Here is a 27,959-nt window from a genome sequence, read left to right as displayed (position 1 = left end):
GTCTGGGACGTATCGCCCCTTCTGCGGTGGCAGTGGTACAAAAGGCAAAGGCATTACAGACACATGCATTTCCACTGAATCACCACCCAGGGAGTGTTACTGCGGGCTTTCCCATCATGCATCTGTGGGATGGAAGGTCGACACCTCGGTACAATGTCACAGGCTGGTAGGCCGGGCATGCTGTCGTTAGCGACTTGGACGTTTAAGCATCTACCTCTATGCAGTCCCGACTGCATCTCTGTCAGTGTTAATGATACCTTAGCCTGTTCTGATTTGTCAGTGAGAGGGTTTTGGTAGCTAAGCTGGCTTGCCGACACTCAGGACGACACAGACAACACAGAGAGAGGAGAGAGAGCTGTCAAAATGCCTGCTGGGGTGAGAAGTCGACAGCCTTGGCTTTACCTCGGGGCCGACTGGGCAGCGTCTGACATCCTGGGGCCGGAGAGAGAGGCGGGGTCAGGGGAAGGGGAGGGGGATACAGGATGAAAGGTGAAGGGGAGGAGTGTAAGTGGGAGGGGAGAGCGGGGGGGGGGGGGGGGGGGGAGGTAGATTTGCCAGAGAAAACAGAAAATAGTGGTGTGGGAGTGTGTGGGAGTGAGAGGAAGAAAGGGAGAGAAAGAGCAGGAGGGGTGAGAGAGAAAGAGGTGATGATGAGGAGGAGTGAGAGAGAAAGAGAGGTGATGGATAAGGAGGAGTGAGAGAGAAAGAGGTGATGGAGGAGGAGTGAGAGAGAAAGAGGTGATGGAGGAGGAGAGATAAAGAGGTGATGGAGGAGTGAGAGAAAGAGGTGATGGAGGAGGAGGAGTGAGAGAGAAAGAGGTGATGGAGGAGGAGAGAGAAAGAGGTGATGGGGGAGGAGGAGTGAGAGAGAACGAGGTGATGGTGGAGGAGTGAGAGAGAAAGAGGTGATGGAGGAGTGAGAGAGAAAGAGGTGATGGAGGAGGAGTGAGAAAGAAAGAGAGGTGATGGAGGAGGAGGAGTGAGAGAGAAAGAGGTGATGAAGGAGGAGTGAGAGAGAAAGAGAGGTGATGGAGGAGGAGGAGTGAGAGAGAAAGAGGTGATGGAGGAGGAGGAGCGAGAGAGAAAGAGAGGTGATGAAGGAGGATGAGTGAGAGAGAAAGAGGTGATGGAGGAGGAGTGAGAGAGAAAGAGGTGATGGAGGAGTGAGAGAGAAAGAGGTGATGGAGGAGGAGTGAGAGAGAAAGAGGTGATGGAGGAGGAGTGAGAGAGAAAGAGGTGATGGAGGAGGAGTGAGAGAGAAAGAGGTGATGGAGGAGGAGGAGTGAGAGAGAAAGAGGTGATGGAGGAGTGAGAGAGAAAGAGGTGATGGAGGAGTGAGAGAGAAAGAGGTGATGGAGGAGGAGCGAGAGAGAAAGAGGTGATGGAGGAGGAGCGAGAGAGAAAGAGGTGATGGAGGAGTGAGAGAGAAAGAGGTGATGGAGGAGTGAGAGAGAAAGAGGTGATGGAGGAGGAGCGAGAGAGAAAGAGGTGATGGAGGAGTGAGAGAGAAAGAGGTGATGGAGGAGGAGTGAGAGAGAAAGAGAGGTGATGGAGGAGGAGTGAGAGAGAAAGAGGTGATGGAGGAGTGAGAGAGAAAGAGGTGATGGAGGAGGAGTGAGAGAGAAAGAGAGGTGATGGAGGAGTGAGAGAGAAAGAGAGGTGATGGAGGAGGAGGAGTGAGAGAGAAAGAGAGGTGATGGAGGAGGAGGAGTGAGAAAGAGGTGATGGAGGAGGAGGAGTGAGAGAGAAAGAGGTGATGGAGGAGGAGTGAGAGAGAAAGAGGTGATGGAGGAGGAGGAGTGAGAGAGAAAGAGAGGTGATGGAGGAGGAGTGAGAGAGAAAGAGGTGATGGAGGAGGAGGAGTGAGAGAGAAAGAGAGGTGATGGAGGAGGAGTGAGAGAGAAAGAGAGGTGATGGAGGAGGAGTGAGAGAGAAAGAGAGGTGATGGAGGAGGAGTGAGAGAGAAAGAGAGGTGATGGAGGAGGAGGAGTGAGAGAGAAAGAGAGGTGATGGAGGAGGAGTGAGAGAGAAAGAGAGGTGATGGAGGAGGAGGAGTGAGAGAGAAAGAGAGGTGATGAAGGAGGAGGAGTGAGAGAGAAAGAGAGGTGATGGAGGAGGAGTGAGAGAGAAAGAGAGGTGATGGAGGAGGAGGAGTGAGAGAGAAAGAGAGGTGATGGAGGAGGAGTGAGAGAGAAAGAGAGGTGATGGAGGAGGAGGAGTGAGAAAAGGAACACAAAAAGCAGCAGTGAGAAGCGGAGCCTCGGCAAAAGAAGAAGGAAAAAAAAGGAAAACCACACAAAAAATAACAAGACACCAAAAAGAAACACCACACACGCCAACAACCACCTGCCTCTGAGGAACCACTGAGAAATTGAGAGAAGGGATGTGATAGAGCGTGATAGAGAGCATGTGATAGAGAGAGAGAGAAAGAAAGGAGAAAGAACACAGTGGTAACAGTACAAGAATCAAAAGAAACACACATCAGAAGCATGAATAGTGGGAGAGAAGCAGCACGGTGCAGCAGTGGGTGGACCACATAGCAGGACGGCCTTTAAGTTACATGGAAAAACAAAGCTCAATGCATGGCCTATTGCAGTAAAGCACTACAGCATAGTTTACACCAGATCGGCAATACGTCATTTTGTAGGCGGCTGCTGTTCCCGCCCCCTTTTAGGGGGAAAACACAAGCCTATCCCCATTGACCTCAATGTAAAATAGCACTACCAAAAAAAAGTATAGAAAAATAACAGAATCAATCTCATTTATTAATGACCCCAAAACACCATGACATGACAATTATATTAAAATTCGGCTGGCCATAGAATGCGCAAGATACACCGGAAATATGACTTTGACCCATCTAAAAGCATGTGACTCATGACCCGTCTGTGACCTAGTTCCGGTGTCCGCCTGTTGCTACTTTAGTCTTCCGACATTAAATGCTGTTGTAGTGGAGCCCAGCGTCGTTGTAGGCTACTTGGCTCGGGGCTGTAGTCACATGAGTCACATGATTTTAGATGTGTCAAAGTCATATTTCCGGTGTATCTTGCCCATTCTATGGCCAGACGAGTTGTAATATATTGTCATGTCATGGTGTTTTTTGGGGTCATTAATAAACAAGATTGATTCTGTTATTTTTCTATAATTGTTTTGGTAGTGCTATTTTACATTGAAGTCAACGGGGAGAGGCTTGTGTTTCCCCCCTAAAAGGGGGCGGGGCCTAATTGCCGATCTGATGTATAATGACCAGCAGGGCATGGCAGGTTGCTAATTGCAGGGAACAGTGCACTTAAAAGGGAGTGTGTTTTGCATCTTTAGATTCTCCCTTGGTAGCCTTTCATGCAGCCCATGCTTGAACTACAATGCACGGTCTTTTCAGCCACAGTGCACAGTGCAATTTCAACGTGTATCTCATTCCATGGCAGGCAAATAAGCTCTCATTGTGGGGCTACAGGAGAAGGGCTGCTATATTTAGAAGAGGCCCTTTGTGCGCTAAATGCTAGGCTCTTCAGTCTGTCAAGATGTTAATTTAGGCCTTTACCTATCTTGGCTCCTTTCTTGAGCAGGGCGACCACCACGGATGTGTTTCTGCAGCCCACTGCCCGGTCCAGAGGACGCATCCCACTGTAGTCCACATGCTCGATCATGGCCCCGTGGTCCACCAGGAACTGGACCTGAAGAGACAAGAGACATGTTTCAGGAAATGTGGTGAGAATAGCTAGGGAACAATGACCGAATGCTGGATGAATTAGACTGAAATGTAGACTTTGCTATCACAAAGTCAGGGCAACACCATATAACCAACAAATAAAAACTAGGAGGTATCCTATTAACCATGAATTGAAAACTTGATCCTTAATTGTCCAATTCCATAACTGCATTTGAAACAAGGCTGTGATAGCTGCCCAGCCTATGAGCCAGGCCTGCTGGTTCAGCCCTGCTGGTTCGAGTGCTCTCTGAGGTGCTGAAACCCCATCCACTGCGGCGCCTAATCCACGCCGGGCTCTGAGAACTGTCGGAGGTGCTGAAGGCAGCAGCGCTTCAGTCCCATCCAGCACGGGGCAGAATCTGCCACATGGTTCCCCGGGGCCACGGAGGATTTCCAGGTGGGTTGCTGGCTCACTGCCGGTGGGAGACAGCGGCCTATACGAGATGGTAGCTAACAGTCTGCAATTATCTGTGATTTCTTACACCTGTGGTGTCCTCTCCCTACTTCTTCAGTCTGTACACTATTGATATCTGTTATAACACCAACAGCTGCACCTCCAGTCAAGCTCCTGAAGTTCGCGGATGATACCACCCTCATAGGGCTCATCACAGACGGAGATGAGTCGGAATACAGACAGGAAGTTGACCATCTGGTGACTTGGTGCAGTCAAAACAACCTGGTGTTAAATGCTCAAAAAACAATGGAGATGATTGTGGATTACAGGAGGAACAAAGCACCACCATCCCCCATCACCCTGGGGGACTCCCCAGTCAACACTGTGGAGTCCTTCCGCTTCCTGGGGACGATCATCAGTCACGACCTAAAATGGGAGCTGAACATCAGAGCTCTCACCTAGAAGGCACAGCAAAGGATGTACTTTGTATGGCAGCTGAAGAAATTCAAAGTGCCAAAGGCCACGATGGTGCCATCCTCACCTCCTCCATCACCGTCTGGTATGCTGCTGCCTCTCTCAAAGACATTAACAGACGTCAGCGCATCATCCGCTGCGCTGAGAAGATAATCGGATGCAACCTGCCATCCCTCCAGGACCTGCATGCAGTCAGGACACTGAAGCGGTCTCGCAAGATCATGGCCGACCCCTCCCACCCTGGCCACAAACTCTTTAAGACACTCCCCCACGGCAAGAGACTGAGGTTTACTAAGACCAGAACCACTCGCCACAAGACCAACCGCCATCAGCCTCACCAACAAGGCCCGGAAACACCTTCCACCAAGGACCTCACCAACAACACCCCCCCCCCCCCCCCCCGCACCCCACATACAAACTCACTACCTCCTCCGAAACTCAGCTGAACCCCCCCCCCCCCATAAAACTGTAACTCATATCTAATATAATGCCTGTTTAACTGGGACTGTAAATTCATGTAAATTCCCTGCACATTTAATGACTATTTAACTTGGACTGTAAATTTAATGTACATTCAATGTAAACTCTAATTTAACTCCGATTGTAAATTCATTGCCTATTTAACGCTTATTTAACTCAGTCTGTAAATCTCATGTAAATTCAACGTAAATTCATATTTATTATCCACGGAACACTTCTCCACTCATGTACATATTGTATATATTTACTCGATTTGATTGCACTTGCAACGTTGTGATTGTCTTTATCTAGCTTTCCTACTTCTTATCTCTGTATATTGATGTGAGCGCTATGCTGCATACAGACACTAAGACAAATTCCTCGTATGTAACTTGCATACTGTGGCAATAAAAGTGATTCTGATTCTGTTTTGTGGTTTATTTAACCTGTTGCTCCACAGACAGTCGGTGCTAAGTCTTGATTCTACAGACATCATCTCCTGCTTGTGCCTGCTCCAGCCTGCCACTCTGTTCTGTATCGTGACTTTTGTGTCAGAACGCACCTTGGTCGTGTTTTGACTCTAAACTTTGAATCTGAAAACCTGAACTCTGTTAGCCTGCTTTTCCCATGAGTGATGGAAGCCTGGATGCAAACTTTTAGTATATTATAACTGAAGCCTCTTGGTCTGTTTGGATTCGGAAAAGTCGGATTCATCTAAGTTTGACTTTGAACTATTGTTCCTGATGTTCTTCTGGGAATTGAACCTGCAACTGTATGTTCATGTGTGAATTTGGACTCAGTAAAGACTTGAAACATACCTTTGTCTCTGCTGCATCCTTGGGTTCAGGCTTTACACGGCTAACACAAAGGAAACGGTAAACATGCCCCCCCCCCCCCAGTCATATTGTATATCAACGTTTTTTGACCTGTAATTGCAGCGCCCCCCTTTGGGCCAATCGGTGTATTTTTGAAAATGCTGGAGTGCCTCATTCCCCAAAAGTTTTGTTAAATCAGATCAGTGGCTTCTGAAATATTGCGCCAGACAAACTAAGAATGTACTTTAAGCAAATCAATGTAATTTGCAACGCAGTAGTGAGATTCCCCACAGTTTAGTCAATATGTGATAAGCATTGTCTGAAATAGTGGGTGTGGCAGACAGATCAAACAAATTAATAGATAGAGATGATCTATATGGTACAGTGATGCAATGTCAATTTAACTTTGGAGAAAAAGATGAATGATGTAAAACTAAACTATGATCCTTGTATGCATCTTCATTTCTCCACTGGACACTTACCACTTCGGAGTCGCCATAGAAGGCAGCCAGGTCAAGAGGCGTGCGTCCATTCTTGTCAGCGTGGTCAGTGGCGGCTCCGTTCTCCACCAGGCAGCGGACGACCTGCAGATGGCCTTTCAGACAGGCCCAGCTCAGAGCGGTCAGACCCTCCTTATCCATCAGAGACAAGGAGGCACCTGGGAGGAGGAGGGCCAGCAGTGAGATGGACAAGACATACATGATTATTCATACTATTAATACTGCTGCGCATGCTAGCTCTGTGACTGGCACAGTGCCCTAACATTCATGTTCACTTTAACGGCCATTTTTGCTATTTCATGAGCCTTTTGATAGCTTAGTACATTGACTTTTTGCTGTATGAAACCAAGTATGCTAGTTCTCAGAAGGGAAGACAGATAATTCCTCAGTTAACCTACCACCTATTTCTGAAGAAAATGGTGAAAACGACATACCCAAACTAAAATGCTTACTGTGGCTGAACCGCTAGGGTTACAGACAACTGCCTGACCTTTTCTGAAAGGTAAGACTTTGAAGTTTCTGTTCCAAGTGTCAGAATGACTCTATGTTTTACTGATTCTGAGTAACACCAGCTCAAACACAGTGGTTGATTCTCGCCTAGAATAAAAAACACTTTTAGAGTGTAAACAGTTACCTGTGGTTGTTGTATTTATGGCTAGAAACCCAATGGAGACATAGCCACAGGCCTTACCACATCCCAACTCAAAGAAGATGAAAAAATACCAAAACATGAGTATTTGGCAGTGGTTTTTGTAGGGAGATACCTAGGCGGATTTCCAAAAAGCCATTTGAAAAAGCCAATTAATCTGAAATGTTGTCTTTGTACAAAGACAGCTATAACTTCCGCTGTGTTGATCTGATCCGAAAAAGGAAGACATGGTTTGATACGCAAGATTCAGACGATTAATTTGTACAATGCTGTACATTGCTTAGTCAGCAATGTACAGCAAAAGATGATTAGTACAATGTAGCCTGCTGCTCTGGTAGAACAGGATGTAAATACAAGTCTTTGTATGTGTAACCCATCAAATGTCACACATTTGCATCTTTTTCTATCACCTTCAACAAGGAGATTACTACTATATTCCTGAGCGGTCCTATTTGGCGACTCATCAAATCTCCAGGCTGATTAGCATTTAGCACAGCCTTAGAGTTGTGTTTGCCACTATCCAAAAGAGGGGAAGACACACAGACCAGAAATGATTGCAGAAAACAACAACAAAACAACAACCACCAACAGAGCAGCAGCATAGCTCCAATGTAAATGAGACATAACAAAGCAGGATGTACATCTTTCTTTCTAACTCACCTTGAGCTAGCAAGAATTCCACAGTTCCCAGGTGTCCCTCTGAGGCGGCCATCATTAGAGGGGTGCGACCCTGCTTATCAGCCAGGTTGACATCTGCTCCATGGGTCAGGAGAAGGTCCACTATCTAAAATAGCCCAAACACAAAATGCATGTCAGCAACAACAAACGTTTCAGCCCACAGGCCTTCCTTGTTCTCTCTTCTTGCTATACTTCTCTCTCACTCTGGACCTGGTCTAAAAGCCCAAACAGGTGATAAAACCATTTGAAAATATTACTATCAAAGCTTGATTTGAAGATTACGATCAAAGTTTGATTTGAAGTGTCATTACTGAGTGTTAAGGGGTGCATGCTGATGCTGCATAATTCAGCTCCTGACTGAGATGACTGAGCAGCATGTATGGGGAATAAATTACAAGATAATCACTGAATAACTGTAGATAGCCTACATATAGCCTAAGTAGCCTCCACTTCAACATCAACAAGAATTCTTTGTTTTCTATTTTGGTTTCAGGTGAACACAGCTTTGGACGCAAGGTGCAAGGTACAAGGGACGGATACCCCCCCCAAAAAAACTGAGCCCGCTACAGCCTCTGAAAGTAGATGTCCAAATCATGATATTTCCTGAATATCGCGATATTTCCCAAAATCGGCCCAAGCCTACTCCTCAGGGTTAACAGAATTGCAATGCTCTGGTGGACCACCAGCCGGAGCCCATAAATAACCAGGCTAGCGAGTGCTAAACTGGTGTGTTTTTGTGATATAAATTAAAGGAGAATTTCGTTTTTTTTAACCTGGAGCCCTCTCCTCACATTAATTATTAGACGACGACTCACCCAGTGTTCTCCGCAGCGTTTTTGTCCGTCTTAGGCGTTGTTTTGAGATCAATAGTGTCCAAGCCAGTCCTAGAATGGAGCTCCGTGGGGGCCACGTGGCAGCGTGCTTTTCATCCATGTAAATAGACAGTTTTATTCCCGTTTTTGACCCATATCGTCATAATCTGTTCCCTAAAGAACCAGACTGCTATTCTCCCCCGGGCTGGAGAGCCCCTCCATTCTCGATTCCCCCTCTATTCTTCCCGGATCCCATTTCCACCTGTCGGGTCAGTGAGATCAACTCTCGTCAAGTCAGTCCACAGGCCAGCGGCAGGAAGGTCTCGCGGGACTTGACGAGAGTTGGTCTCACTGACCTGACAGGAGGAAATGGGATCCGGGAAGAACAGAGGGGGAATGGAGAATGGAGAATGGAGGGGCTCTCCCAGCAGTCTGGTTCTTTAGGGATCAGATTATGACGATATGGGTCGAAAACGGGAATAAAACTGTCTATTTAAATGGATGAAAAGCACGCTGCCACGTGGCCCCCACAGAGCTCCATTCTAGGACTGGCTTGGACACTATTGATCTCAAAACAACGCCTAAGACGGACAAAAATGCTACGGAGAACACTGGGTGAGTCGTCAGATAATAATTAATGTGAGGAGAGGGCTCCAGGTTAAAAAAAAAAACGAAATTCTCCTTTAAATCTATGGCAATGAGTGGATGGATAAGCGGCTGTGCACACCAAATGTGTGTATTTCACATAAGAATGCTTTGGAAATCACGTCGAGAGCGCTTCCATTGCGCACAAAACACAGCGCACGGAGCGTTTTTTGTGTGTGCTTTGTTTTTCCCTGCAGTGGCGTGCAGTACAGTTCAGGACGCAACGATCACACGGACAGTAGCCAGCTAGTTTCGTCTGTTTGTTGTTGTTGATTGTTCGCACTGTAAACATGAAAGCCAGATTATTGGCAATTCTGGCAGCAGTGGAGGTTGACGATCCCCCTGCCAGGAGAAGAGGTAGGAGGAGTGACTGACGAGTAGCACGCTTTTCCTCCAAATGTATGAATTGCAGAAAGGCGATGGCACCTCAAATACACGCGTCCTATGTGCACGGCCACTAACTGTACATGTTGCAGTAGACAGTATGAAGGTCAAATCAAGGTGGAATAGATGAGAAGGCTGCTGACCTGCCAGTGTCCCTGTCGCACAGCGCTGAACAGCGGGACGATGCCTCGTCTGTTGGGTTGGGCCACTGCTGCCCCCTGCTCCAGAAGCAGACGACAAACATCCAGCTTCCCCCGGCCTGAGGCTGCAGTCAGGGCTGCGCGCGCACACACGCACGCAAACACACACACACACACACACACACACACACACACACACACACACACACACACACACACACACACGGAGAGATGAGGATGAGGAGGGTATGTACATACAGTGGATAGAAATCAGGTCATGCTCAAATAGGATTAAAAATCTAATTCTAAGTAGCAATGACTTATTTTGACCGTCAGATGCGTGGGTTGTACTGCAACAGCACAGATAGATAAGTTGTCAGTCGCAAAGAAGAATATTAAATTGACTTTTGAATAATTTCCTGTGATTTATTTCTTGATTCATTTTCTTAAGTGGCCAGTCACCCATCAGAGAAGAGAAGAGAAGAGAGCAGTTTGTTATAAAACAGTATTTGCCTCAAGATTTGTTTGTGTAGAATAATGTCAGCTGCATGAATACATTTGTTTAAGTTCAAGTTGCTGCCTCAATTCAGTCATTGTATCTGTATCAACCAATAAACACTCCCCTCAGTCTGTTGTAAATAAAATTAATTTCCAGTTGACCTATGTAGTAACATCAGGATTAGAAATTCTCTTCTAGAACAACTGCTATACATCATATCCTGTATAAACAGAGGAAATATGCTCGGATGACGGCAAAGAAAACGCCTTTTCAAAGCTGCAAAAGGGGTACAAACCCAAGCAATGAGGTTTCATAGCTTCAGGTTACAATGATACATGATTTCATAGTTGTTTTATAAATGATTTGATCTTATTTCACTTCAGGCTTTATGTTGCTAAATCATAGCTTTTATCCATGATGATTGATCACTGTAAAGTGTTGATGCATTTCAGGGTCACTGTTTAAAAACTATACTGTTGTACCCTGCCTAGCCACATTTTAATAAATGAAACTGAAACTGATAGCTTCAGGTTACAATGATACATTACATTTCTCAACACCCTGCCACAGTGCAATCAGACTAGTCATTTCTCAGGACCCTGGAGCACACTCATCCCCCCCACCCCCCCATGAGCCCTGCCCTGTCTCTCCTCCAATGACACCACTGCACTGCCATCAGCATCTGATGCAGCAGCAGACACCACTGTACTGCCTTCAGCATCTGATGCAGCAGCAGACACCACTGTACTGCCATCAGCATCTGATGCAGCAGCAGACACCACTGTACTGCCATCAGCATCTGATGCAGCAGCAGACACCACTGTACTGCCATCAGCATCTGATGCAGCAGCAGACACCACTGTACTGCCATCAGCATCTGATGCAGCAGCAGCAGCAGACACTACTGCACTGCCATCAGCATCTGATGCAGCAGCAGACACCACTGTACTGCCATCAGCATCTGATGCAGCAGCAGCAGCAGACACCACTGCACTGCCATCAGCATCTGATGCAGCAGCAGCAGCAGACACTACTGCACTGCCATCAGCATCTCATGCAACAGCAGACACCACTGCACTGCCATTAGCATCTCATGCAGCAGCAGCAGCAGCAGACACCACTGCACTGCCATCAGCATCTCATGCAGCAGCAGCAACAGCAGACACCACTGCACTGCCATCAGCATCTGATGCAGCAGCAGACACCACTGCACTGCCATCAGCATCTGATGCAGCAGCAGCAGCAGACACCACTGCACTGCCATCAGCATCTGATGCAGCAGCAGCAGCAGACACCACTGCACTGCCATCAGCATCTCATGCAGCAGCAGCAGCAGCAGACACCACTGCACTGCCATTAGCATCTCATGCAGCAGCAGCAGCAGCAGACACCACTGCACTGCCATTAGCATCTCACGCAGCAGCAGACACTACTGCACTGCCATCAGCATCTGATGCAGCAGCAGCAGCAGACACTACTGCACTGCCATCAGCATCTCATGCAGCAGCAGCAACAGCAGACACCACTGCACTGCCATCAGCATCTGATGCAGCAGCAGCAGACACTACTGCACTGCCATCAGCATCTGATGCAGCAGCAGCAGCAGACACTACTGCACTGCCATCAGCATCTCATGCAGCAGCAGCAACAGCAGACACCACTGCACTGCCATCAGCATCTGATGCAGCAGCAGCAGACATTACTGCACTGCCATCAGCATCTCATGCAGCAGCAGCAAAAGCAGACACCACTGCACTGCCTTCAGCATCTGATGCAGCAGCAGCAGACACCACTGCACTGCCATCAGCATCTGATGCAGCAGCAGCAGACACTACTGCACTGCCATCAGCATCTCATGCAGCAGCAGCAACAGCAGACACCACTGCACTGCCATCAGCATCTGATGCAGCAGCAGCAGCAGACACCACTGCACTGCCATCAGCATCTGATGCAGCAGCAGACACCACTGCACTGCCATCAGCATCTGATGCAGCAGCAGCAGCAGACACCACTGCACTACCATCAGCATCTGATGCAGCAGCAGCAGCAGCAGACACTACTGCACTGCCATCAGCATCTGACGCACAAGAACAATCTCTCATAGCCGCACTGCAGCGCTGCCTCACGGTGTTACACAGAAAATGAAGGAGGAGAAAAAAAATCCAACAAAACACTTTGATGGTTCTTAAAAAAGAATGATCTGGATTTTATATTACAGGGGATTCAAATGACAATCCATAAGGTATTTACATGTGAATTTCCAAAACTGCATAAGATTTGCAAAGTGTCAAAGTGTGACATCAATACATAAACATTAGGCATTTATGCTTATCAGTGTAACGTCCAGCGAGACGTTCCTACCTGTCTCTCCCCACAGGGTGTCAAAGTTATTGATCTGAGCCCGCTCCACCTCCTCTTCATCTTTCTCCGGCAGGTCCAGCAGGTAGGACACAATCTGACGGGTGAACAAGATGAAAGATGACAAAGATTAATGCCCAACTTGACTTTAGCAACTTGACTTTAGCTCGACTAGGATAAATATAGTAAAAAAAAACTAAATGGTCAAATAATCTTCTGGTAATGCTGCTTGCTTTCCTCAATCTACTTTCATTTTGATGAATACAAGAGTACAATGTAATTGATCTAATCTAGAAGGCCAATTTGCAGATGATTGACTTCCACAGCACTAATCAGCAGCTAGGAGATTGCTGCCCACCAGAATTTTGTTTTAAATATTTTGTTTTTCTTATGATTTTTATCCCATTCTCCTCAATTGTACTTGGCTCCTCCCCCTGCTGCTAGTTTGGGTGAACTCAAGCTGTAATTGTTTTTATTCTGTGGCCCAACAGGTCAATTAGGTCTCTCCAAACTAAGTTAGTCAAAGTGTTGTTAATTAATCAGACATGAAAGCATCAAACATGTGTTTTAGACTGAACCACCCCCATTTGCTCCGCTCCATTAAATTGTATGTATGTGACGCAGGCGTTATTGTTAACAAATATTGTGATTCGGTCTATTCATTTTCACATTAGACTGAAATGTCTAATCTCTCATCTGGGGCAAAAATATGACATCACTCTTGAGAGGACAATAATCACACCGATGTCATTACATCTCTTTCCTCCTCTATCGGACTGCCACCCTCCCCTCTCATACATCTGTGTAGCCCATGCTGGCTGCTACCCTCCCTTCCCCTCCCATACCTCTGTGTAGCCCATGCTGGCTGCCACCCTCCCCTCCCCTCCCATACCTCTGTGTAGCCCCTCCCCTCTCATACCTCTGTGTAGCCCCTCCCCTCTCATACCTCTGTGTCGCCCATGCTGGCTGCCACCCTCCCCTCTCATACTGTACCTCTGTATAGCCCATGCTGGCAGCAGCGATCAGGGCTTGCTGGACGGCGTGGCTCTTGGTGAAGGCTGTTTGTTGCTGCGTCTGTGGTGACTGCTCATGCTGCCCCATGCCCCAGTCACACTGGATCAGGAACTTCACCACCTCCATGTGGCCCCTCAGAGACGCATGGACCAGCGCACACTGGCCATTCTTGTCCAGGTGGTCCACCTGTTGGTGGGACAGGGATGTGAATAAGCACAGAGAACAGCTGCCTAATCTACCATCATAAAGGGATGGGATTTACAGTATATGTGTCAGAATATCCTGGAAAAAACCTACAAGTCATGCTCAGTGACATCGATGTATAAACGTAAGCGCAGGTGAGGAGCGCTTGCCAGCGCTATGCATTCTGGTCCAGTAGGACAATCGCGGCTGTGGAGAGGCGGCCACACCAAACTCCATTCATCTGGCAACTAAATGTGGCCCTGTCTATCTGTCTGTCTATCGGTAAATTGAATACCGCCAGAACATCATTTGCAAACCTTACGAATCATTAGATGCCACTCTCCAATTCAGCATACATATTATCTCCCAAGAAGCACTTTGTGAATATAACATCTCATGTTTGGAGCTGGTTCACTCTGCTGCTGTACTACCTCCCTCCACTGTGTAATTTGCGGGTAGAGCACTGTGAGAATCACTGGCGAAACATTTTAATATATTTGGAATGTGTGCTTCTTATCTGACTATGTGTATGCCGAATTAGAGACATGCTTACAAGTATTCATAAAATGTTCATGTTTCCATAAAAAGTCTCAACTTGTATGTTTAAACCGTAAGTCGACTTCAAAATCCTCGACGCGAGACTCATTCATTCTGAGTCTCGAAAGAGCTCCCTGATGGGGAGTTGCAGGCTCCGCTAAACTGGCCATACGCTACAAATACGTTAGCAATCACAATAAAACAGTACCTACACAATGTTGTTATGTGAAGTTTTGCATAATCAGTATTCCCAAATATTGCGTAGTTTCAGATACCGAGCCCTTATTCAAATGCCAGGCAGACAGCTGCTCTAAGGTCACATAACAGACATGAGTGACATTACTGAAGATGGATCAGATGACTATTTTCGATGCATCTTGCGCAATCTATGGCCGGCGAAGTTGTAATATATCATCATGTCATGCTGTCTTTGGGTCATTTATAAATGAAATTATTTCTTTTTTTCTTTGGTACCACAAGTGGCACTAGTGTACAGGAGTACAATTGGAGTACATTGGAGTTACCCACAATGCCTTGCATTGCTCGCCCAGAAGTGACGTAGTTGCCCCAGCTCTATTCCCCCTGCTGTCCCGGTCGTTCCTCCAGCCCCTCTTCCGATCTGGAGAGAGTTGTAGACTAGTAGCACATGCTTCCTCCAATACACGTGCAGTCGGCAACTGCTTCTTTTCACCTGACAGCGAAGAGTTTCTCCCGCAGGATGTAGCGCGTGTGAGGATCATGCTATTCCCTCCACTGCCCCTCTTCCCGAACAGGCGCCCCGACCGACCAGAGGAGGCGCTGGTGCAGCAATCAGGACTCATACCCCCACTGGCTTCCCACCGGCAGACACAGCCAAATGTGTCTATAGGAAGGTCTGACCAAGCCGGCAGTACCACTGCCGGGAATTTAACCCGGGTAGGCAAGTGCTTTTACCTCTACACTACCCAGACGCCCTACATGACATACTGTACATACTTCACACTCTCTCTCTCTCTCTCTCTCTCTCTCTACACGTGACTTCCTGTCACATACCTTGGCTTTCCTGCGGCAGAGCGCGGTGACGATGGCCATGTTTCCCCCGGAGGCGGCGTAGCCCAGTGGCGTGAGGCCGCTCTCGGAGGGCGAGTCAACGGAGGCTCCAAACTCCAGCAGCAGAGCTACCATGTCCATGTAGCCCAAGTGGGCGTGGACACACAGCACGGGGGCGTTGTTCAGCACCTCCGTACGGTAGTTCACATTGGCCCCGCCCAGCATCAGCAGCCTGCTCACCTGGACAGGTGTATGTAAAATAAATGTATGGGTTGAAAATTTGAAATACTAACTCATTTTTCATTTCACTGTCAAAGTAAAGGAAGAAAAAGCACATTTCAGTGATTAATAAAGCATGTTTTGAGAAGTACTGTCAATTTTGTTCACAGACTGGGCTGAAATATTTCTCAAGTCTTTTTCGTCTCAGTCAGAGCCGGCGCATGTACCTTGATGTTGGGAGTGTAGAGGTTTCGGAGTGAAGACAGTGCAGACGAAAGGCCCTCTGTGCTGTAGGAGACCCACAGGCCTTGCAAGACAGATGAGGAAACCCCCACTTTCTTGCTGAGACCCTAGAAAAAGAGATTCATCCATGACTTTTGCGCAAGAGCAGAGCTTTTGTGTGTGTGTGTGTGTGTGTGTGTGTGTGTGTGTGTGTGTGTGTGTGTGTGTGTATGTGTGTGTGTGTGTAGACAAATAATGGTATACCTTGAAGATGTGTGCTTTGAGAATGTGATGGCCCAGCTCAATAGTCTGTTGCCTGTTTAGCTTGTTCTCCACCCGAGAGAACCAGAAGGCCAGCAGGGTGTGTCCGCTCCTGCAGAGCAATGCAGAGTGAAGAGAAACACTGAAACACATGTCATCTTCATGTCATCATGTTGTTTGTCACATGATGCTAACATTCTACACACAGGCCTGGTTACATGATGCTAACATTCTACACACAGGCCTGGTTACATGATGCTAACATTCTACACACAGGCCTGGTTACATGGATGCTAACATTCTACACACAGGCCTGGTTACATGATGCTAACATTCTACACACAGGCCTGGTTACATGATGCTAACATTCTACACACAGGCCTGGTTACATGGATGCTAACATTCTACACACAGGCCTGGTTACATGATGCTATCATTCTACACACAGGCCTGGTTACATGGATGCTATCATTCTACACACAGGCCTGGTTATATGATGCTAACATTCTACACACAGGCCTGGTTACATGATGCTAACATTCTACACACAGGCCTGGTTACATGGATGCTAACATTCTACACACAGGCCTGGTTACATGATGCTAACATTCTACACACAAGCCTGGTTACATGATGCTATCATTCTACACACAGGCCTGGTTACATGATGCTAACATTCTACACACCGGCCTGGTTACATGATGCTAACATTCTACACACAGGCCTGGTCACATGATGCTAACATTCTACACACAGGCCTGGTTACATGATGCTAACATTCTACACACAGGCCTGGTTACATGATGCTAACATTCTACACACAGGCCTGGTTACATGATGCTAACATTCTACACACAGGCCTGGTTACATGATGCTAACATTCTACACACAGGCCTGGTTACATGATGCTAACATTCTACACACAGGCCTGGTTACATGATGCTATCATTCTACACACAGGCCTGGTTACATGATGCTATCATTCTACACACAGGCCTGGTTACATGATGCTAACATTCTACACACAGGCCTGGTTACATGATGCTAACATTCTACACACAGGCCTGGTTACATGATGCTAACATTCTACACACAGGCCTGGTTACATGATGCTAACATTCTACACACAGGCCTGGACACATGATGCTAACATTCTACACACAGGCCTGGTCACATGATGCTAACATTCTACACACAGGCTCGGCTCCAGGAGGAAGTGACTGAGGGGGCAGTCACAAATTGTGAGGGGGGAATTTGAAAAGGGCCATGCCAGTTTTTCCCTCCCGCAAAATGTAGCCTAACTTTGGGGCATTATTGCACCCCCTTCCCGACAGGCTAGCTGCTAGCCTGGCTAGCCTGTCATGGCTGGTACCAATAGATGCCTTGGTCTTCCAGTTTCATATGATAGCAGGATCTTCACTCTAGCCCAGTTTCCCAAAGACTGGGTCAGGACCCACAGGTGGATCGCAGGAGATTTAATTTGGGTCACCAAATAAATTTGCTAAATTTCTTCCAGTCTTTTATTTAAAATGTTTTACTGAGAGGAAATAAAAACAATGAGACAGCCTGTTAACTCCATCTAAATGCATTAATTTGGTCTCATTTATAAAGTATATGTTTATATAAAGTATACTGTATGTTTTCAATAACACGTGCATAAAACAAAGTTATGATTTACTAGACATAATATCTCTTCGAAATGGCTGGTTTACCTTTTCAAGGTAATATAACGTGATGTGGAACTGCCAGTAAAAATGCTCAGGAACGTTCGTTTATGCACAAATTCACTCTTCTCAAAATGTATAGATAAGGCCTGATAGAGAAAATTTACATCACATTAGCCTTTAATTGGACAATCACTAGTTATTAATATATTCATATACATTTCCATTTTAGTTACATATAGTTATGACACAGACAGACTTCATATTTAGATGACCTGTGTACATACACAGATACATATTTGGATAACCTGTGTACATACACAGGCAAGACGTATTTAGATAACTTGTAACCTTACATTTGCAGCTCCTCTCTATCGCACACTGTGCCCTGTCACCGTGCCACGGTGCCCTCTACAGGGCCAGAATAACAGATAGGTTGAGTCTACAGAGTAACCTTCAAGTGTGCGTCAAGACATGTAATCTGATGTGTGTCCTATAAGTATCTTTGACTTTCTGTTCAATGTATGTAAGCCTGTGTATCCATCCGTGAATATACAAGAGTGCATCTCATCATATCAGACGACTTCTTCTGACTCCTGGCTCCATCATTTCATTTCAACTGGTTTCCTTCAAGTGGTTCACTGTTTACCTTTTGGCTGTGGAATTTCATTCTCTAACAATTGGCGTCACGAAGGCCTATTGTGAATTGGGTGGTGACGGTTTGTTATTTTTTTAAAGTGGGTCCCCAGAAACAACGTTTGAGAACCAACGACTGCCAGAGCCAGAGCCCACTACAGCCCCTGAAAGACAGCAATGTCGAGCAGCGAGGAGGAGCACATTTAAACTCTGTGGGGGGAGACTTGATGCATCTGGCGGTGAGTTGAGGGTCGTTTAATTATTTAATATGCATGAGTGATCAATTAATATGCACGGACATTGATAGCGGGCATTTATTGCAGATTATGTATCGCGGGAGTGCGCGTAGGCTGGCTAATTGTTGTTTAACATGCAGGCCAACCGGCTAGGAGCGGGTTATAATACAGATTCCACTGCATGTTAAGAAGTGGCTTTACTGAAAATTGGTAATTAGTTAGTTACTAGTTACTTCTCTCAAAAAGTAATTTAATTACTTTACGCTCAGGGCAGCGTTATCAAACAATTCCACTCTGGGACCTGGTTTCACTTTTTTTTTTGCGTTTTCAGGCCCCAAGAACGCCGCATGTAAAAGGAAGGCAGAAATACAAAAAGGTTTGCAGTCTTATGCAGGGAGCTTTGCCATGTAAACAGATCCTAGTTTGCCTGCCCCCTTCCCCACCCTCCCGTATACAGGAGAGATAGGTAAACATGCTCTTTAGGAAGCAGAAAATAAGAAAACCAGTCGGACCTGACTGTATCACCCTCTGCCCTGAAGCACTGTGGTGACCAGCTGGCTCTGACTCTGTATCACCCTCTGCCCTGAAGCACTGTGCTGACCAGCTGGCTACAGTGTTCACTGACATGTTCAACACCTCACTGGAGACATGCCATGTAGCCTGCTTCAAGACATCAACTATAATCCTATAATAAGATATATAGATATATAAGACTATATAGATAAGCTATCTCGCAGGAATAATGAGTGGTCAAGATAATTTACTGGCTGTGTTACAGAAAGTGTGCCAGAAGGCAGCCAAAGTTTGCAGTAGTCGGCGTGGTGTGCGTTTGAGACATTTCGACAAATAAAGTTGATGTTTTCACCCGGGGTCGATTTAACTGATGCAAACATTCCGAATGCACCAGGTCCAGGTCCGTGGTTGGTCAATTCATATGTCTGTCACACATCCTTTTTTGTCTTGGGGGGCGGGCGTTAACCACTTTTCAGAGTTGTGTTCCAGACGTAGATACTGCATCTTCTACAGCTGGCTACTGTGAGACTACCTCCCCTCTGAACGAGCCTCTCTCCCCTCGTTCCATCTTCCTCACCCCCCTTCCCCCCAACTCACCTTGGATCACAGAGGAACTTGGTCTTCTCGCCCTCCTCCCTCCAGATCAGCCACTCCCTGAAGGAGGGATGGACGAACATCCTGGTACCGTCCCTCCTCTTAACCAGGAAGACTGACAGGTTGTCCACACGCTGCTGGAAGTCCTCCCAGTCGAGTGTGCCCTGCGGACCAAGACATTGTTGCATTGCGCTATATTTTGATGTTATTCGGGACACTCAAGAAGTCTGTTTTAAGAACTAGTCGTGCATAATGTAAATGCCATACCCGGCTTACAACAGCCTGGATAGGTTTATATTGCGGGTTATGAGAGAATATGAAAACGATATGTTGATATTAGCCAGGTTGCTATGATAAATTTAATATGTTGCATAGGAGTAAATAATACATGTAAAATGCTGCACTATGGATACAATACTGGAAGCGGCAATCAGTGTTCCTTGTTTTATTTACGTTTCGATGATCTATCCTGGTGTCTAGTTAGTACATGATGATCTATCCTGGTGTCTAGTTAGTACATGATGATAGTAGATGATCCATCCTGGTGGATCGAAATGTTGCAACAACAACAACAAAAACACTGATTGGAGCCTCCAGTGTGCGGACTTCCCTCTGTTTAATCCATAGTGACTATTTTGTCCAGCATTTGTACGTTTTTCTCCTGGATGTGCGCATATTTGTATTTTCCTTTCTAATGCACAGACAAAGTCTTGAACTTGATACCACTGTTATATTCATGACTCTCCCTGCACTAAAGGAATACAATGCGTGTTTGTTTATTCCCCACTAATAAAATAATTACACGGCCTCTTTATCAAATTGTCAAATAAACATAGCCTAAATAAACATGACTATGACTCTACAAAGTCATCCTCCCATTTATATAGGATGTAATTATGGATGTATATTGCAGATTAGCAAATGAAGATTATTTGTAAAGTAAATGGAATGTCTGAACAACACACAAAAAACGGTTCTCTCAATCCTCTGCTAATTGGGAGAGAGTTGTTTTGTAAATAATATATTCCAGAATGTTTCTTTCTGTACTTTTACATTGATTCTGGTGTCCAAAGGTGATCCTATTGCTCGTGTCGGAGGTGTTGCATGTTAGTGTCGGAGGTGTTGCATGTTAGTGTCGGAGGTGTTGCATGTTAGTGTCGGAGGTGTTGCATGTTAGTGTCGGAGGTGTTGCATGTTAGTGTTGCTACCTGCAGTGAACCGGAGTTGATGGCCTGATAGATCTGCTCGTCCGTCAGCGGGTGGAGCGAGGCCACGGCCACGTTCAGCAGGGGGAGCGCCCGCTCAAACGATGACTGAGTGGGGAAGCGCATGTTGCACTGCAGCAGGTACACCTCCGCCAGGTTGACTGGCACCACCTGAAGGAGGGCAGAATGTGATTTTCTTTAAATTATTATCATTATTGGCATTCTGGTAACCATTAGATATACTTCTAGTTCCCAATATGCACAGAACCACTTTTTTTTTCTTTCAGTTTTTGAACTACCTTAACAAACACAAAACAACAGGAGTCACAACTTGACAAACATGATACATTAACACAACAGAAAGAATGTGAATTTGAATGCACATTAGATTTGGACCACCTCTATACGGTGTATGAATTATGGATTGTTTGTACAGCACTTCTTCAGCTCTTCCTGAGGGAGGAGAATGTGGATGCATCCATCGTGTTACGATATGTGTTGTTGTTGTTTTTAGCTTCAAAGCACTTCTGAATACATGAAATTAAATGAATCTGGGGGTAGGGAAGAATAAAATATTTGATGATGAAATGCATACAAGAACAAATCAATTGTATTACAATATTGATAAAAAAAGGTGTGCAGTGTCGAGAATTATTTTTTTAAAGTCTTCTTGCTGTTGCTCAAATTATTTATTATTTTAAAAAGTAACTTTTCCAGCATTGGTCATAAGATTGAATTTATTTACCCAAGACATAACCATATGATGAATTATTTCTAATCCCATTTTGCATAAAGATTAAGATTGCATCATATAATATGTGAAATTTAGTCTACTCAAAATATTAAATATATATATGTGATTGATAACAGTGTAAATGCTAAAACATAAATAAGGACAAGCACACAGAATATATACAGAGCATGATACATTGTAACTAGTACATACGAAACAAAATGAATATGACATGACCCTGTCTCTCCCATGCTCATACTTTCCAATAAAGCAGCAGTTGCAAATGAAAACCATTACAAAGTAGATAACAAGTCCACACCTTGTAGCTGGAGCTCTTCAGGACCAGGTAGCCCTTCTCAATGAGGTCAAAGGTCAGCTTGAGGTACAGATAGGAGCCCTGGCTCAGGGCTTTGAGGTGGGCACTGAGCTTGCTGAAGGTGGTGTTGTCCATCTTGCCATTGAGGGAAATGTTGTTCTGGATCTCCGGGCTGCTGTGGATGCGGTGCAGGATGTAGCCCTGTAGGTCCTGGTCGATGGCATCGTTCTCCTCCAGGCCGTCCAGAGAGATGCGGTGGAACGGCAGCAGCTTGGTGATCTCCTGAAGACCACCAGCAGAGGCATATCAAGCACCAGGCACAGTGAACACAGAGGGATTTGCATTTGGGATAGTAGTCTAGAGATATGACGACAAATTTCACAGTACTGTACATCCAGACTCACGTGTTTTGAGTACAACAGGAACTCACATACAGTGCAAAGGTACAGTGTAAAAATGTATATTATATTACTCCCTTATAAATATAATACATATAAGGTAGCAGTTATATATCCAAAACAGACACTTTCAGCAGTATGGAGAGGAGATATGAACAGTACAAGGACAAAGAGGGTAGAGTTATTCAAAACAAATTTCAGTTGGTGGTCATAGCAATCTCCAACAGATCTAAAAATACCCAACTGAAAATGCAAAACCTTCTTAGCTGGCAGAAAGAACAGTACACTACATTTTGGGGAGGATGGAACATGAAACAGCAGAACAGCAAGTGCATAGAGTGGTATTTCTACTATGGTTTCATCTGAATATCAAAGGGATGAGCCTTAAGGCCTAAACAGACTCGTCCGTCCGCCTCGAATTGGAGCCGTCTCGCCGTCTGCCGGCGCCAGCGAGCCCTACACGCTAGGACGTCACTACACCCTCCCTCCTGGAAAATGGCGGCGATGAAATTGAATGTAACGTTCCCAATTCTATGTATTAAATTCTAAAAAACGACCCTCAACATTTGGGAAGGCTAAGCCACACAACTAGTTCATTATAATCTAACATCATGCTTCGAAGACGACTTTACGACGATGAGGACGGTAAGGACTGCTGACGTCACGCACGTATCGTCGCCGCTGAGTCACATTTTCGAGCAGCCCCCGTCAGCCGACGGCGCCCCCTCCCCGTATGACGGCGCTCCACCCGCCGTCATACGGGGAGGGCGGGGCGAGGCTCTGACGGACGAGTCTGTTTAGGCCTTTACTGGCCGGGAGGCGTGTCCTGTACCTGTAACGTGGTTCTGACTGTGACCAGCAGTTTGAGCCAGGGAGGGAACTTGTTGATGGTTTTGGTGAGGAAAGAGACGATGGTGTCTCCGTAGTCTGGCTTGTGGAACTCGGCCTCGTTCAGCCCATCGATGAGGATGATGAGGTCCTCCTCAGAGCTGATCTTCCTCTCTGAAAAACATTTGATGAACTTTGTTGTTCTCCAAGGTGATAGTGGGAACAGTCAACATAAAACACACTTTCTGGCCAAAACATAAAGTCAGAATTCTCTATATGACCAAAAATTATTGATCACACATAGAGTTGGTCGTTGGGACTTCTTCAAATCCCCTCAAGCACCTTTATGGAATAATAAATCAATTCTAATTGGAGACAAAACAGTGAATTGGACATCATGGTGGGAAGCTGCAATTACCGATGTTTTGCATCTGTTTGATAACCACAGTAACCTGCTTCCTAAGCTTCAACCAAATAGTAGATAAATATAAACTACCACGTAACCAATTTTGCAGGTATGTCCCAACGCACAGTACCCTATGTAAATAGGTTAGGAAGCCCTCGTACCTGAATTGAAGAATTGCTGGCCAGATCATTATCTTGTACCACTCCCAAGATCTACCAGTTACTACAGGAGCAATTATGTGACCCTTTGCTCAAGGTCAAGGAACACTGGTCAAGAGACCTGGTTGAGGACATACAGTATCTTCTGCGGACTGGAAGTCATGTTTGAACAACATTAATACATTTTCAATGAATTGGGCAATAGGTTTATCCAGCTGAAAACAATACACAGGTGGCATCGGACACCACAGCAACTACATAAATGGAACCTAATACTTGTCGATTCTTGCTGGAGATCATGATGCGGAGGAAATGGTGCCTCTATATTATATATACTTTGGACATGTCCAATACTTAGCTTCCACTTAGGTGGAATAATATCCAAGTGATTATATTCAAAGTCCTAAAAAAAGGTTCCAGATCTCTGCAAAACAGTCTATCTTGGGCTCCAACACTGAGCTCCAGGACTCTGACCTCTCCTCCTTTGAAAAGAGATGGACTATTCTGGCTCTTACAACAGCCAAACGGGTACTATTGAGACACTGGAGGAAGAAACACCCACCTCACTACAAAGAATGGTCCACAACAATGGCACAGCTAGCTGCTTACGAGAGAGTGACACATTCTCTACGGAATAAACTTGATCAATACACATTTACATGGGGTCCTTTCACCAGCTGGCTGTCTGTAACTTAGTGCTCAATGGAGTGCTTATAAATGGACTGTGGTGCTTCTTCTGGAGTAGGTGTCAGTGCGGTGGTTCGTGTTTTGTTTGTGTTTGTTTTGTTGGTTTTTGTCTTTATACTTTATTCTGATGGCTCTTCGATTAAGAGATTGATACCTGTTGTCTTATTCTGTGTTTAAGTTTTCAATAAAATGTGCATTACTATAGTGTATCACCTTTGTAAAGTGCATCCAGGGGCTCGAGGACCCCTCTCCTGAAGGAGGCCAGGGGGTCCTGGACGCAGGAGCGCAGACTCAGGATGCTCTGTAGGTGCGGCTCCCTCAGCAGCTGCTCCCTGTAGGCAACCAGGTGTGGCGAGCGGCACAGGAGAGCCGCTACATTGTGCACAAACTCCGGCACCAGACAGGTGTACGCATTATCCGCCTGGCAGTAGTGGTACGCCACCACCTGGGGGCGACAGAGAGAGGGAGGACAACGTCAGTCAGGTCTCAGAGACGGAACAGTGAACACTTCCCTTCCCCGCTACTGCTCTTAACCTTGACCATTATACTTGTATATAAATAAATAAATATATTACTGTGGATAATATTGCAAAACTGATGATCGCCGCCGCCGCTGGAAGCAGACGGCACGTTTTTACGATAATTTTCCCACAGGTTCTGTTGGCAAGAACCCAGTTTCTACAACATCCACTGCTGCTACAACTCATGTGGGATTGAGTTGACTTCATGGTGGATGACTGCGGTATAATGAAACATATTTCTTGTTTCGCTGCATGGTTTCAGCTATTAATAATTCATCATTGCTTCCTGCTGTCAAGAGCAGCTGATTCTGAGGTAGCTCAGGTTCACGTGTGAGACGACTGAGGCCCACAGGAGGCGAGCATTAAACCGTCGTCATGTTTCAAGGCCATTTATTTCCTACTTGGTTATCTGAAAGTAGAAAGGAAAAAAACAGAATAAACATCCGCAGGTCTCATTGCATGGCGATGCAGCACCACTAGAGGCAGAGCAGACACATTTTGGGAGAGGTGAATCATTTGGACAGTTGCACCAGGTGTGGACAAAGGCACACGGGGATAGAGATCAGAAAGAGTTTGGCTCCTGAATTACATTACTGGCTTTCCTTGGGAAGCTAAGCAGGTCTGGCCTAGGATACTCCTTGGATGGGAGACTGGTGCTGGAAGTGGTGTTGGAGGACCAGTAGGAGGTGCTCTTTCCCTCTGGTCCGAATGGTCTGATGAATAATCTGATCTGATGAATAATCTACCCAATGCCCCAGGGCAGAGACATGGACTCTGTCCTGTGAGTGAGCACCGTCCTTCGGATGAGACGTTCAACCGAGGTCCTGACTCTCTGTGGTCGTTAAAGATCCCATCGACACTCTTCGCAAGAGTAGGTGTGTAACCCCCCGGTGCCCTGGCTAAATTCTCACACAGGCCTTCCTTCAATCATGGCCCCCTAATCATCCCTTGTCATATTCAGTCCTCAACTCTCCACCATGATACGGACACTGCGGAGCGCGTCATCATTCAGAAACCACGCCCGAAATGGGGAAAAACACAAACTCCCGTCCAATCCTGGCGTTCTCCTATGTCGCGTGCATGGTCGGGTGTTGCCACAAAGATCATATACACGGAAGATGAACACTCCAACTTACTTCATTGACAGCAACATCCACATTTTTCTTCTCGCCAATTCTCAATGGCTTCCTTGTTTTCCTCGGGAGTACAAAAAAACTTAAACTGACGATTTCTTTTACATTTGTTGTCTGTGCAGCCCCACCACACAACAGCTTTTAGCTATGTTTAATTCGAGGAATATGACGCTGGTGTGTGGAAGTGAACAGAGCTTTTCCCCCGTGATGGGCGTGGCCTATTTCATGCAGTGTCTCTATAGCTGATGTGTGGTGAGTGTTCTGGCGCAAACTGGCTGCCGTGCATCACCCAGGTGGGTGCTACACATCGGTGGTGGATGAGTTGAGTTCCCTCCCCCTCCCTCCCCTGATATGTGAAGCGCTTTGAGTGTCTAGAAAGGCGCTATATAAATCCAATCAATTATTATTATTATTATTATGACCTGCCATGGCCTCTGAAAAGACAGGGGGCGCTGAGGAGACGAGCATGAAAGGAGAGGAAAAAGACTCATCGAAATGAAATGAAATTTCTTTGGCCACAATGGAATAAAGGGCTTTAAAACAAAAGGGGTAAAAAAGGGAGTGAGCTCAATTATTAATGCACAGAGTTAACAAGATCTAATAGCTTGGCTGGGAAACGGCTTTCTGCAGGTATACATATTTCATGACGCTCCCTGGCAAAGTTGTTTTTTCTTTTTTAAACACATCTGCATAATGCATCGGGGCAGGACTGGGGGTACAGATGGCTAAAGCAGCAGGGGGGAGGAAGAGAGAGGGAGAGGGACAGTTTCACACATCATATAGTAGAGGTGTACACTGCAGGCAGGTTAAGAGAAGTGAAATACTTCCACAACATTTACACAAGTCCACACTTAACGCACAAAAAATAACAGCAAAAAAAACCTTCAGTGCTCTAAAAAGAAAAACAAAATCCCAATTTATTTCAACCCATTTTGAAGAGTACCACCTCAGGAGTTTTCAAATGCATGTAAGCACATCATACTTCCTGACACAACCTGCGCCCGAGTTCTTTTCAAAAGAACATATTCATAAGGTCTCTTGCCACCCGCGTCGCCACTAATTGAAGAAACTAACCATTCAAGAAGTTGTTTTCATTTTTCAATTAGCGACAGACAGAGGCCTGACGAATTCACATCAAACAACAAACACTGTCCCGTTTGTTATACTTGATACTTGATACCTGGAAAAAAAAACGTAATTTGCATAGCACAGCAGACTGGACTATTGGCTTAAAAGGTCGGCGCTCTCCGAGTGCCCTAATAGTTTCCTATGGCTACTAGTTTCCTATGGCACGGCTACTAGTTTCCTATGGCTACTAGTTTCCTATGGCACGGCTACTAGTTTCCTATGGCTACTAGTTTCCTATGGCACGGCTACTAGTTTCCTATGGCTACTAGTTTCCTATGGCACGGTTACTAGTTTCCTATGGCTACTAGTTTCCTATGGCACGGCTACTATTTTCCTATAGTTTCCACTACAGCAAGCACTCTTATTGCTAGAGCTACTGACTAAACATAACATATCTTTTGCAGTTATAAAGCAAACCCTAGACTCAGGTCGTGCACAGCAGGGATACCAATGGGCCATAATGGAGTATTTTGACATCTTAATGGATACATCAGTCCATCTACCGTGTGCACATGTTCCACCTACTTTCTTTTGGAAGATTAAAGTGTTATTAGTGACAGGTGTCAGAGGTCAGAGGGCACTCTGTCTCACCACTGTGTGACAGGTGTCAGAGGTCAGAGGGCACTCTGTCTCACCACTGTGTGACAGGTGTCAGAGGTCAGACTGTCTCACCACTGTGTGACAGGTGTCAGACGTCAGAGGGCACTCTGTCTCACCACTGTGTGACAGTTGTCAGAGGTCAGACTGTCTCACCACTGTGTGACAGGTGTCAGAGGTCAGAGGGCACTCTGTCTCACTACTGTGTGACAGGTGTCAGACGTC

At 45.9% G+C, this 27,959-nt stretch overlaps 1 protein-coding gene across 1 annotated transcript in view; it reads right to left on the bottom strand.

Moving 5' to 3' along the window:
• Positions 1-27,959, bottom strand: part of tanc2b (tetratricopeptide repeat, ankyrin repeat and coiled-coil containing 2b) — a 71,070-nt gene that overhangs the window by 6,713 nt on the left and 36,398 nt on the right. Inside the window, exons 9-22 of the mRNA XM_083634576.1 lie at positions 24,569-24,800; positions 23,109-23,278; positions 21,882-22,160; positions 20,833-21,000; positions 19,628-19,788; positions 15,985-16,093; positions 15,726-15,848; positions 15,283-15,519; positions 13,510-13,716; positions 12,520-12,613; positions 9,663-9,796; positions 7,661-7,784; positions 6,334-6,509; positions 3,542-3,674 (exon numbers count right to left, since the gene is read on the bottom strand). Of these exons, the coding sequence (XP_083490702.1) occupies positions 3,542-3,674; positions 6,334-6,509; positions 7,661-7,784; positions 9,663-9,796; positions 12,520-12,613; positions 13,510-13,716; positions 15,283-15,519; positions 15,726-15,848; positions 15,985-16,093; positions 19,628-19,788; positions 20,833-21,000; positions 21,882-22,160; positions 23,109-23,278; positions 24,569-24,800 (2,347 nt within the window). The remainder of the gene's footprint in view (positions 1-3,541; positions 3,675-6,333; positions 6,510-7,660; positions 7,785-9,662; positions 9,797-12,519; positions 12,614-13,509; positions 13,717-15,282; positions 15,520-15,725; positions 15,849-15,984; positions 16,094-19,627; positions 19,789-20,832; positions 21,001-21,881; positions 22,161-23,108; positions 23,279-24,568; positions 24,801-27,959) is intronic.

Source organism: Poromitra crassiceps, assembly GCF_964638095.1.
Source record: "Poromitra crassiceps genome assembly, chromosome: 4".
In the NCBI taxonomy this organism is placed as follows: Eukaryota; Metazoa; Chordata; class Actinopteri; order Beryciformes; family Melamphaidae; genus Poromitra; species Poromitra crassiceps.
Note: the sequence above shows the minus strand (reverse complement) of the source record. Positions and strands in the feature narration are given on the sequence as shown.